Below are 12,806 nucleotides of genomic sequence, written 5' to 3' on the forward strand. Positions count from 1 at the left end.
TTTTTTTTGCTCAGCATACACCTCCAAACACCCGGGCAACATAAATAATATACATATAACATATACATACATAATATATATATATACATATAACATATACATAATAATATATATATAACATATATATATACATACTAATGTACATATATGACAATACTATATATAACAGATATATACATAATAATGTATATATATAACAGTAATATATATGACATATATATACATAATAATGTATATATAACAATAATGTATATATATAACAATAATATATATGACATATATATACATAATAATGTATATATAACAATAATGTATATATATATATATATATATATATATATATATATATATATATATATATATATAACACATTATGTAATATTTATATAACAATAAGATATGGTAATGTCACTAAATAGGGTTTGTGGGTGAGATGAGAAAATATATATGTTTCTTATCTTCTACATTATTACATTAGGAATCATTTTGTGTAAAAAGGTAATTTATTTTACCCATCAAAACTCGGGAAATGCACATTTAAAATGCATAAACATTGAATGAATAAAATACAATATGGCTGTCACCTGGAATTCCGTAGAACAAAGCAGCAGCCTTAACCTTGCGATAAAAAATTAAGATAATTTTCATGCTGGATCTGTTTATTTTGGTAAAATTTGTGTGTTTAAAGTTCTCAATATTTCAACTATTAAACAGATTCTAATTTGTATATAAATGTTTGTGCATTTATTTGATTTGTAGACATAGATTGAATAAATAATTTGTAATTGATAAATTCTACTGAACTCATAAATGTGGCCATGACAGGTGTTATTATTTCCAGCAAGAGTGGACCTTGGAATAATGACAACTAATGACTAGGCACCACAATTTGAGTATGATGCAGTTTTGCATCATACTCAGGAAAATTGGGAGTAGAGGGAGTTAGACTAGTTGATAAGTTTTAATTTTCACCCCAAATAAGCATATGGCAACTTGAAACATAAGGAATCATATCTAACAGGGGACTGAAGGGAGTTGAGCAGCAAGATATCTGTTCACATTATATTTAAACTTCTGCAAATTAGTTCAGTCAAGGAAAAAAGTAACAGGAAGGGAATTCCAAAATCTAACCGTCTAAATGAAGAAACGATTAGAGTAGAAGGCTTTCCTAGTATCTAGGAACTTCAACAGTGAAGGGGTGGGATTTTGCGGTTTATCATGTTAGTTGGGAATATGTACATCGAAAGAGGTACAAGTGCTATGAGTTCATCAGACAGAGCACATTCCATTAAAGTACTTATAAAACAGGCACAGGGATGCAATATTGTGGTGATGAGACAGAGGTTAAAGCTTGGTTGATAGTGTGGGGTCTATTAGATTTAAGACTCTTTTATTGAATCCGATCTAGGAGTGAGAGAGATTATGAGATGTGATATAATGTATAACTCTATGCAAGAGTAAAGTAGGATCGACAAAAAATAAAAGCACAATATGCACGGAAAGACAAATCTTCAGGTGGAATAGGGGTGTCCAAAACAGTCTAGTGGTGCGCCTGAGACAACTCAATAAATCGGCTAAACTTGAATGAGGAAAAAAAAGTAAAGAGGCGACAGTTTTTGTAAGTATTGTTTTTAAATCTACTTCATCGTCATTTTGTTCATTTCCATGTGAAATGCCCAAGAAATTGTTTTAGTTTATATTTTATTTTTTGTTACCAACGGATTTTATATCTCAAGTTTTGTATCATGCCTAAAGGAAGAGTCAATCATAAACTCAATAATTTTTTTTTTTTTGTTAGTTTGAATATTACTTTTTTTCAACAGAAAATGAAAATAAAATATTTATTTGACAAAATAGAATAATAAAAAAAAACTTACAGATAAATTTGCGATTTCTCATCTGGTATCTTGGATAACAATGAGAGTTCACTCATACCGTCTTCTTCTCTCAGTCCAGATGTCTCCATTGACCACCAATTGGACAGTTAGTTACTGCTTTTTAGAATCTGTAAGACAAAAATAGAAATAAATATATCAAGCAAAAAATCTTACCATTTTGATCAGTGATAAAATAAATTTGGGATATATTTTGTTTTATTCATTGATCAATTACAAACTATTTCAATATTTTCTGGTCCATTTTTAATCAGAATTGATAGAAAATTAGAATTGTAATTCTGTTTAGTTTTTGCTTTTTAAGGAAAACAAAAATAAAACATAATATATTTTATTTAAACAAATTATCATTTTTTTTTTTTTTTTTTTTTGTCAGATTGAATATGGGTATGTAAAAACATGTTTAAAACAATATTTTCCATATAAGGAGTTTAAACGGAAAAGTAGAAAATTCTATTAGGAGTAATAAATTAGAATAAGAAATATTGAAAATTATATTGACCAAATCGTTGTAAGAATAACATCTAGTCATACAATAATAGTCCTAAAAAATTCAAATAATGCAAAATATTATAATTTAAAAATGATAACACTTTAAAAGGACGTGTAATATTAGTCAGCCATAGCAAATTTTATGTTTGATGTGGATGCATAAAAATATCTAAAACTGTATTTTCCATATAAGGTTAGTTTAAGCACAAAAAGTGGAAACTGTCCAGTAAGGGATGAGGATATGTGTTGCATGGAGAGAAATGATATGACTATAATACAATGGATGTGAGTCTTAAAGTCAAGTTTAGTTCTGATGATTTCAGAGGAAGATTAAATCTAAACAGTACATGTAAATGCGTGCAGAACTGGAGACTTTGATAGTATGGTCACATTGAAAGAATAGTTGAAAATTCTTGGGATCAACAGATGTAGAATAGTTGAGGTTATAGGTTTAGTTCACAAAGGAAGACCAAGGAAAAATTTGGGAGTAAGAGATCAGGATGTATTTGAGAGAAAGAGGGATAAATAAGGTCAAAGATAGGTCATTTTAAAAGTCAATATTTTAATCTGCCCAGTGAGGCTTGCAGATGTCTTGCAATAATAGAAATGATATGAGAATGATATGATGGATGTGTAATGTGAGTCTTAAAAACCGACTTAGATCTGATGATTTCAAAGGAAAACAATCTAGGGAGATATGTGCATCTTGCTTTTAGTTTCAACTCAAACAGACATAAATTATAAATTATAAATTATAATACATTTGGAGACTTTGTTCCATGAATAATGAAATTAATAGAAGAAGTGAATATGAATTCTAAAATCCAATGAATGTAACAAAAAAAAAATGTCTAAAAGATGGCTGATTAAATTATGCATGCTTTGAGAATTCCTTGGATTGATTCTATTTATTGGCACTCCACAGAGGTTGGCAAATCCTTTACAAGATTTGCAAGCAGATTTTCAAAAGGAAACAATGATTAATAAAACCAAAAGTATATGCTCTATATATACATTAGAGACGACATTTCAACCATTTTTGCATGAATAGGGAGATGTATATAGAACAGGAGCTTTTGTTAGTTTGTTCACATTAAAAGAATGGATGGGAGTGATTGGATTAGCAGATGTAGAACAATTTAGGTATCATGTTTAGTTGGCAGGGAAAATCGAAGGAAAACATAGGATGTAATGACGATGATTTTAAAAGTAAAAGAGATATAAATAAAAACATTAATAGAAATAGGTTAGTTTCGAAGTCAATATTTAAAAACTGTCCAACACATACTTAACAGGCATTAAACTGAAGAAGAAGAAGAAGATGATGATGATGATGATGATGATGATGATGATGATGATGATTGCGGCAATAACAATGAAATGAGGGTAGGACCCTGGTCATAGTGATTTTGAGTCATATTAGCTGGGGGTGCTTGGGATAATAATCATCATCATCATAATATTTGGTTTTACATGCTGGCATGTGTTGGACAGCTTTCAGAAATTACTAAATTATATCTGGCCAATTTTACATTTGTCTTTTCTAATTGACCTCCAAACTGATCTATTTCTGATCAGATCTCAAATCCTTACCAGTTTCTCTGATGTTTTCCTTGGTTTACTTCTACCAACTGATCTTGACACTTCTACTACGGAACAGGAGACTTTGATGGAATATATGGGAATTGACGTTTCTGAAGTTTTAGATGAGGATTGGTTATTCGAATTATTTAGATTCATCGGACTACTATTCATATCCTGAGTTGAGGGTTCCGCTCCAAATTCCATCCAAATTCTCAAGTTCGACAGAAACATTCCTGAGGTCGACAAGGTTGAAGATTACATCGATCGAACCATTGAAAAATCACACTCAAGATGAGAACAGAACAGTATCCCGATGAATCAAAATAATATGTATATGGGAATTCTTAGGTTAATAGATGTAGAACAGTTGATGTAGTAGGTTAAGATGATAGGAAAACATTTTTGAAATTTTTATTTATTTTTTCAATCATTTGCAATTTAAATTAAATTCGTAAACTAATGCTTGTATCAGTAGGATTTCATATAAGTAAGTAAGCCTTATGGATGTTTTCTTTTTATGAATTTCGTACGATCCAAATAGATGACTGGGTATTTTTGTATACTAACAACATCAAAAAAGTGAAAAAATACTAACAACATCAAAAAAGTGAAAAAATACTAACAACATCAAAAAAGTGAAAAAATACTAACAACATCAAAAAAGTGAAAAAATACTAACAACATCAAAAAAGTGAAAAAATACTAACAACATCAAAAAAGTGAAAAAATACTAACAACATCAAAACAGTGAAAAAATACTAACAACATCAAAAAAGTGAAAAAATACTAACACCACAAAAGTGAAAAAATACTAACAACACCAAAAAAGTGAAAAAATACTAACAACACCAAAAAAGTGAAAAAATACTAACGACATCAAAAATTTGCAAAAATACTAACAACATCAAAAATGTAAAAAAATACTAACATCGAAAAAGTGAAAAAATACTAACGACATAAAAATGTGTAAAAATACTAACAACATCAAAAATTTGAAAAAATACTAACAACATCAAAAATGTGAAAAAATAATAAAAACATCAAAAATGTGAAAAAATACTAACAACATCAAAAAAGTGAAAAAATACTAACAACATCAAAAAAGTGAAAAAATACTACCATCAAAAAAATGAAAAAATACTACCATCAAAAAAGTGAAAAAATACTAGCAACATCAAAAATGTGAAAAAATACTACCATCAAAAAAGTGAAAAAATACTAACATCAAAAATGTGAAAAAATACTAACAACATCAAAAAAGTGAAAAAATTACTAACAATATCAAAAAAGTTTTAAAATTACTAACAACATCAAAACTGAAAAAATTACTAAAAACATTAAAAAAGTGAAAAAATACTAACAACATCAAAAAACTGAAAAAATACTAACAACATCAAAAAAGTGAAAAAATACTAACATCAAAAAGTGAAAAAATACTAACAACATCAGAAAAGTGAAAAAATACTAACAATATCAAAACAGTGAAAAAATTACTAACAACATCAAAACAGTGAAAAAATACTAACAACATCAAAACAGTGAAAAAATTACTAACAACAGCAAAAAAAGTGAAAAAATACTAACAACATCAAAAAAGTGAAAAAATACTAACAACATCAAAAAAGTGAAAAAATTACTAACAACATCAAAAAAGTGAAAAAATTACTAACAACATCAAAAAATTGAAAAAATACTAACACCACAAAAGTGAAAAAATACTAACAACATCAGAAAAGTGAAAAAATACTAACAACATCAAAAAAGTGAAAAAAATACTAACATCAAAAAAGTGAAAAAAATACTGACAACATCAAAAATGTGAAAAAATACTAACAACATCAAAAAAGTGAAAAAATACTAACAACATCAAAAAAGTGAAAAAATACTAACATCAAAAATGTGAAAAAATACTAACATCAAAAATGTGAAAAAATACTAACATCAAAAAAGTGAAAAAAATACTGACAACAGCAAAAAAAGTGAAAAAATACTATGTGGGAAATATATTGAAAGCAATAAAACAAAGAAACTATTATCCATCACAAATCAATAATTATTTGTTCATTTAATTATATCTTATCTGTTATATAATTAACTAATATAAACGATTATGCCCAATAATTTGATTAAAAATAAGGATTAAACAAATGTCAAATGGATTAACTACCATTCAGTGAATGATAAGTTTATATTCTACAGTTGAGGCTTAGGAACACGGCCTAATCTCAGATATCAGATAATTGAGTCTTATCATATTTCAAGATTTGCCTCCAAATCTATGCAGTTAACTGTTAATTGGATGAGAAAATGTCAAATCAGCTATTTTGTATATCGGATTTGTTGATAAATAAAAAGCCTGATTCAGTATTTCAAAAATAGTTCTAACAGTTTTTGTGTGAAATTTAGAATGAGGAGTTTATTAGTTGCATCGGGTCTCTTCAGACTATTGTCTTCATAAACAAATAAAAAGATCAGAATCTAAATGTAATCTATGCACTACTGATCATGTTGTTTGTTATCTCGTCACTGTACACACGTCATATGTGCATTAATGCTTTAGATGGTGAGAGGATGAAAAAGATTAGTGAGAGAAAAGGAAAGATTAATATAATTAAGAAAGAGAGAGAAGGAAAAAAGGAAGGGAAATGAAAAAAAAAGAGATGTCTATGAGATCACAATGTATTCTGACTTCGTGAAATCCTTTGCTTTTCTAATCTTTGTAAAAATAAAAAAAAGCATGATTAACAACTAATGTCAAAGTTAAGAAACTATAAAATAGTCGGTACTACTGCATTTTAAATCCCGTTTTTCCGTGAGTTTCACTCAGCAACGCCTGGCAGACGACACAAATCGCTGGATTATACTGAGCAAACGGAAGTCAATACTAAAACAAACAAACAAAAAAACAAATAAATAAACACCCTACCGTAAGAATTGCATGAAATTTACTGTTTTATTTATTTATTTTTTATTGCCAACTGTTTTTTTTAATAGTATGAACATTTTTTTCTTTGAATTAATGAACTTTTTTTTTAGTTTTAAGGAACAAAGAACAAATATTTTGGGGTGGAGGGGAATTTATACATTTTTTTGTAAAACATTTTGTATTTTCATTGCAAGTTAGAATCGTTTCCAAACAAAAAACAAATATATTTTTCTAATGTAAACAAAAGCAAAACCCAGAAAAAAAAATACTTGATCAATTTATATATTTAAAAAATATACTTGGTATTTTTAACGACCTAATCCAGCATAGTTTACCCCTAAAAAGAAGTAAAAATCAACCTTTTTTTAGCTAATACGTTTAAACGGCCTTTAAAGATAATATAAAAGATGGAATATTCTAAAAATAATTAAAATTTAACATTTCAGAGTGGGAGAACACTTTCCTATATAAATTTGGAACTAGATATAGAACTTCAATTTGTTCACAATATTGAGACTTTAAATAACAAAGGAAGAACTAAAAGAAAAATTTTTCGAAGTTTTTTGGTGGATATGTATGTATCATTAAATCAGACTCAATATAGACTAAAAAAATTAAAAAGGAGGATTATCGAAAGTAGAGTGTGTTTCACCTAAAAAGTTTTTGTGCAAATTTTGCCACAGGATTTAACTATACACTAAAGAATTACCACTTACCCCTGTCTAGTCCCCGCCAAAATATCCACTAAAATCACCGAAGAGAAATCTTTTTTTATTACCTGTAGAAGAGATGTGCTCAAAACTACTTTTTATAAATGCCTATAAGGCGGTTGTACAAATTCTAATGATTACCATTCCGAATTAAGTTACTTTCCAACATGTAATAGACACATTGCTTAGCAGACTGGAATTTGTGACAGCGTACGTTGATGAACATTCTTGTGATCTGTATAAGCACTGAGCTCCACAAATCACATTTACATAATATATTTAAAAGAATCGAAGATTTAAACTGGAGGAGGAAACATGCAATATATTAATGGAAAAAATAAAATACCTCTGTCAAATTATAGACGAAAATGTTAGGAGACCAGAGAAGAAGAATATGATAAAAAATATGCAAGACCCAGAAAATTTATCGCCAGTAGTTTAGAAAATTATTACACTGTATTTATTAATAATATGCACGATTTGTGACTGTCTCCCAATGAGACATTTTAAAAGGAAAAAGATTAGGTTTGGAGGACAGAATTCACCAAATAGTGATGTACAGTCAACAATAAAGTTACAATGTAAAAACAAAGTGGTTTAAAATATTACAATGTAAAATAATGGTCGGAAATAGTACAATGTAAAAAGATAGTCGGAAATATTACACTATAAAAAATTAGCCGAAAATATTACAATGTAAAAAAGTGGTCGGAAATATTACAATGTAAAAAATGGTCGGAAATATTACAATGTAAAAAATGGTCGGAAATATTACAATGTAAAAAAAATGATCGGAAATATTACAATGTAAAAAATTGTCGGAAATATCACAATGTAAAAAAATGGTCGGAATTATTACAATGTAAAAAATGGTCGGAAATATTACAATGTAAAAAAATGGTCGGAAATATTACAATGTAAAAAAAATGATCGGAAATATTACAATGTAAAAAATTGTCGGGAATATCACAATGTAAAAAAATGGTCGGAAATATTTCAATGTAAAAAAATGGTCGGAAATATTACAATGTAAAAAAATGGTTGGAAAATATTACACTGTGAAAAAATGGTCGGAAATATTTCAATGTAAAAAAATGCTCGGAAATATTACACTGTAAAAAAATGGTCGGGAACATTACACTGTAAAAAAATGGCCGAAAATATTACACTGTAAAAAATAGTCGGAAATATCATAATTCAAAAAAATGGTCGGAAGTATTACAATGTAAAAAAAAAATGGTCGAAAATATTACAATGTTAAAAATAGTCGGAAATATTACAATGTAAAAAAATGGTCCGAAATATTACAAAGTAAAAAATGATCCGAAATATCACAATTTAAAAAAAGTAGTCGGAAATATTACAATGTAAAAAAATGGTCCGAAATATTACAATGTAAAAAAATGGTCGGAAATATTACAGTGTAAAAATATGATCGGAAATATTACAATGTAAAAAAATGGTCCGAAATATTACAATGTAAAAAAATGGTCAGAAATATTACAATGTAAAAAAATGGTCGGAAATATTACAATGTAAAAAAATGGTCGGAAATATTACAATGTAAAAAAATGGTCGGAAATATTACAATGTAAAAAACAAATGGTCGGAAATATTAAAATTTAAACAAAATGGTCGGAAATATTACAAAGTAAAAAAAATAATCGGAAATATTACAATGTAAAAAATTGTTGGAAATATAACAATGTAAAAAATGGTCAGAAATATTACAATATTAATAAATTGTTGGAAATATAACACTGTAAAATGGTCAGAAATATTACAATGTAAAAAAAATGGTCGGAAATATTACAATGTAAAAAAAATGGTCGGAAATATTACAATGTAAAAAAAATGGTCGGAAATATTACAATGTAAAAAAAATAGTCCGAAATATTACAATGTAAAAAAAAATGATTGGAAAAATTACAATGTAAAAAAATGGCAGAAAATATTATAATATAAAAAAATGGTCGGAAATATTTCAATGTAAAAAAATGGTCGGAAATATTACAATGTAAAAAAATGATCCGAAATATTACAAAGTAAAAAAATTGCAGAAAATATAATATAAAAAAAATGGTCGGAAATATTACAAAGTTAAAAATTGTCGGAAATATCAAAATGCAAAAAAATGGTCCGAAATATTACAGTGTACGTAAATGGTCGAACTATTACAACGTAAAATAATTGTTGGAAATATTACAATGTACAAAAAATGATCGGAAATATTACAAAGTAAAAAAAGGTCGGAAATATTACAATGTAAAAAAAATAGCCGAAAATATTACAATGTAAAAAAATTGGCGGAAATATTACAATATAAAAAACTGGTCCGAAATATTACAATATAAAAAACTGGTCCGAAATATTACAATGTAAAAAAATAGTCGGAAATATTACAATGTAAAAAAAATGATCGGAAATATTACAATGTAAAAAATGATCGGAAATATTAAAATGTAAAAAATGATCGGAAATATTACAATTTAAAAAAATGGTCGGAAATATTACAATGTAAAAAAATGGTCGGAAGTATTACAATGTAAAAAATAGTCGGAAATATTACAATGTAAAAAAATGATCGGAAATATTACAATGTAAAAAATGGTCGGAAATATTAAAATGTACAAAAAATGGCCGAAAATATTTCAATGTAAAAAAATGGTCGAAAATATTACAATGTAAAAAACTGGTCGGAAATATTACAATGTAAAAAATGGTCGGAAATATTAAAATGTAAAAAAATGATCGGAAATATTACAATGTAAAAAATGTTCGGAAATATTAAAATGTAAAAAAAAAATGGCCGAAAATATTTCAATGTAAAAAAATGGCCGAAAATATTACAATGTAAAAACATGGTCGGAAATATTACAATGTAAAAAAATAGTCGGAAATATTACAATGTAAAAAAATAGTCGGAAATATTACAATGTAAAAAATTGGTCGGAAATATTACAATTTAAAAAAAATGGTCGGAAATATTACAATTTAAAAAAAATGGTCGGAAATATTACAATTTAAAAAAAAATGGTCGGAAATAATAAAAAAAAATGGTCGAAAATATTTCAATCAAAAAAAAAAAATGAGCGGAAATATTTCAATGTAAAAAAGTGGTCGGAAACATTACAATGTAAAAAAATGGTCAGAGATATTTCAATGTAAAAAATGGTATGAAATATTACAATGTAAAAAATGGTCGGAAATATGTCAATAAAAAAGAAATGAGCGGAAATATTTTAATGTAAAATAATGGCCGAAAATATTACAATGTAAAAAGAATGGTCAGAAATATTACAATTTAAAAAAATAGTCGGAAATATTACAATGTAAAAAAAATAGTCGGAAATATTACAATTTAAAAAAATAGTCGGAAATATTACAATGTAAAAAAAAATGGTCGGAAATATTACAATGTAAAAAAATGATCGGAAATATTACAATGTAAAAAATTGGTCGGAAATATTACAATATAAAAAACATGGCCGAAAATATTACAATATAAAAAACATGGCCGAAAATATTTCAATGTAAATAAATGCTCGGAAATATTACAATGTAAAAAAATGGTCGGACATATTACAATTTAAAAAAATGGCTGAAAATATTACAATGCAAAAAAATGGTCGGAAATATTACAATGTAAAAAAAATGGTCGGAAATATTACAATTTAAAAAATGGCTGAAAATATTACAATGTAAAAAAATGTTCGGAAATATTACAATGTAAAAAAATGGTGGGAAACATTGCAATTTAAAAAAATGGTCGGAAATATTACAATGTAAAAAGAATGGTCGGAAATATTACAATTTAAAAAATAGTCGGAATATATTAAAATGTAAAAAAAAAAATGGTCAGAAATATTTCAATGTAAATAAATGGTCGGAAATATTTCAATCTAACCAGAAAAAAAATGGTCGGAAGTATTTCAATGTAAAAAAATGGTCGGAAATATTACAATGTAAAAAAAATGGCCGAAAATATTACAATTTAAAAAAATGGTCGGAAATATTACAATGTAAAAAATGGTCGGAAATATTACAATGTAAAAAATGGTCGGAAATATTCCACTGTAAAAAATGGTCGGAAATATTACAATATAAAAAATGGTTGGAAATATTACAATGTAAAAAATGGTCGGAAATATTACAATGTAAAAAATGGTCGGAAATATTACAATGTAAAAAATGGTCGGAAATATTACAATGTAAAAAATGGTCGGAAATATTACAATGTAAAAAATGATCGGAAATATTACAATGTAAAAAATGGTCGGAAATATTACAATGTAAAAAATGGTCGGAAATATTACAATATAAAAAATGGTTGGAAATATTACAATGTAAAAAATGGTCGGAAATATTACAATGTAAAAAATGGTCGGAAATATTACAATGTAAAAAATGATCGGAAATATTACAATGTAAAAAATGGTTGGAAATATTACAATGTAAAAAATGGTCGGAAATATTACAATGTAAAAAAATGGTCGGAAATATTACAATGTAAAAAAAATGGCCGAAAATATTACAATTTAAAAAAATGGTCGGAAATATTACAATGTAAAAAATGGTCGGAAATATTACAATGTAAAAAATGGTCGGAAATATTCCACTGTAAAAAATGGTCGGAAATATTACAATATAAAAAATGGTTGGAAATATTACAATGTAAAAAATGGTCGGAAATATTACAATGTAAAAAATGGTCGGAAATATTACAATGTAAAAAATGGTCGGAAATATTACAATGTAAAAAATGGTCGGAAATATTACAATGTAAAAAATGATCGGAAATATTACAATGTAAAAAATGGTCGGAAATATTACAATGTAAAAAATGGTCGGAAATATTACAATATAAAAAATGGTTGGAAATATTACAATGTAAAAAATGGTCGGAAATATTACAATGTAAAAAATGGTCGGAAATATTACAATGTAAAAAATGGTCGGAAATATTACAATGTAAAAAATGGTTGGAAATATTACAATGTAAAAAATGGTCGGAAATATTACAATGTAAAAAATGGTCGGAAATATTACAATGTAAAAAATGGTCGGAAATATTACAATGTAAAAAATGATCGGAAATATTACAATGTAAAAAATGGTCGGAAATATTACAATGTAAAAAATGGTCGGAAATATTACAATATAAAAAATGGTTGGAAATATTACAATGTAAAAAATGGT

At 26.5% G+C, this 12,806-nt stretch overlaps 1 protein-coding gene across 6 annotated transcripts in view; it reads right to left on the reverse strand.

Moving 5' to 3' along the window:
• LOC145296054 (uncharacterized) overlaps positions 1 to 12,806 on the reverse strand; it is a 945,555-nt gene that overhangs the window by 331,444 nt on the left and 601,305 nt on the right. For all 6 annotated transcript variants that reach the window (XM_080142118.1, XM_080142120.1, XM_080142114.1 and 3 more), the window contains one exon: positions 1,878 to 2,005. In XM_080142118.1, the coding sequence (XP_079998244.1) occupies positions 1,878 to 1,966 (89 nt within the window). In that variant the 5' untranslated portion in view covers positions 1,967 to 2,005. The remainder of the gene's footprint in view (positions 1 to 1,877; positions 2,006 to 12,806) is intronic.

Source organism: Euprymna scolopes, chromosome 16 (genome assembly GCF_053919585.1).
Source record: "Euprymna scolopes isolate OS-2025 chromosome 16, ASM5391958v1, whole genome shotgun sequence".
Lineage (NCBI taxonomy): Eukaryota > Metazoa > Mollusca > Cephalopoda > Sepiida > Sepiolidae > Euprymna > Euprymna scolopes.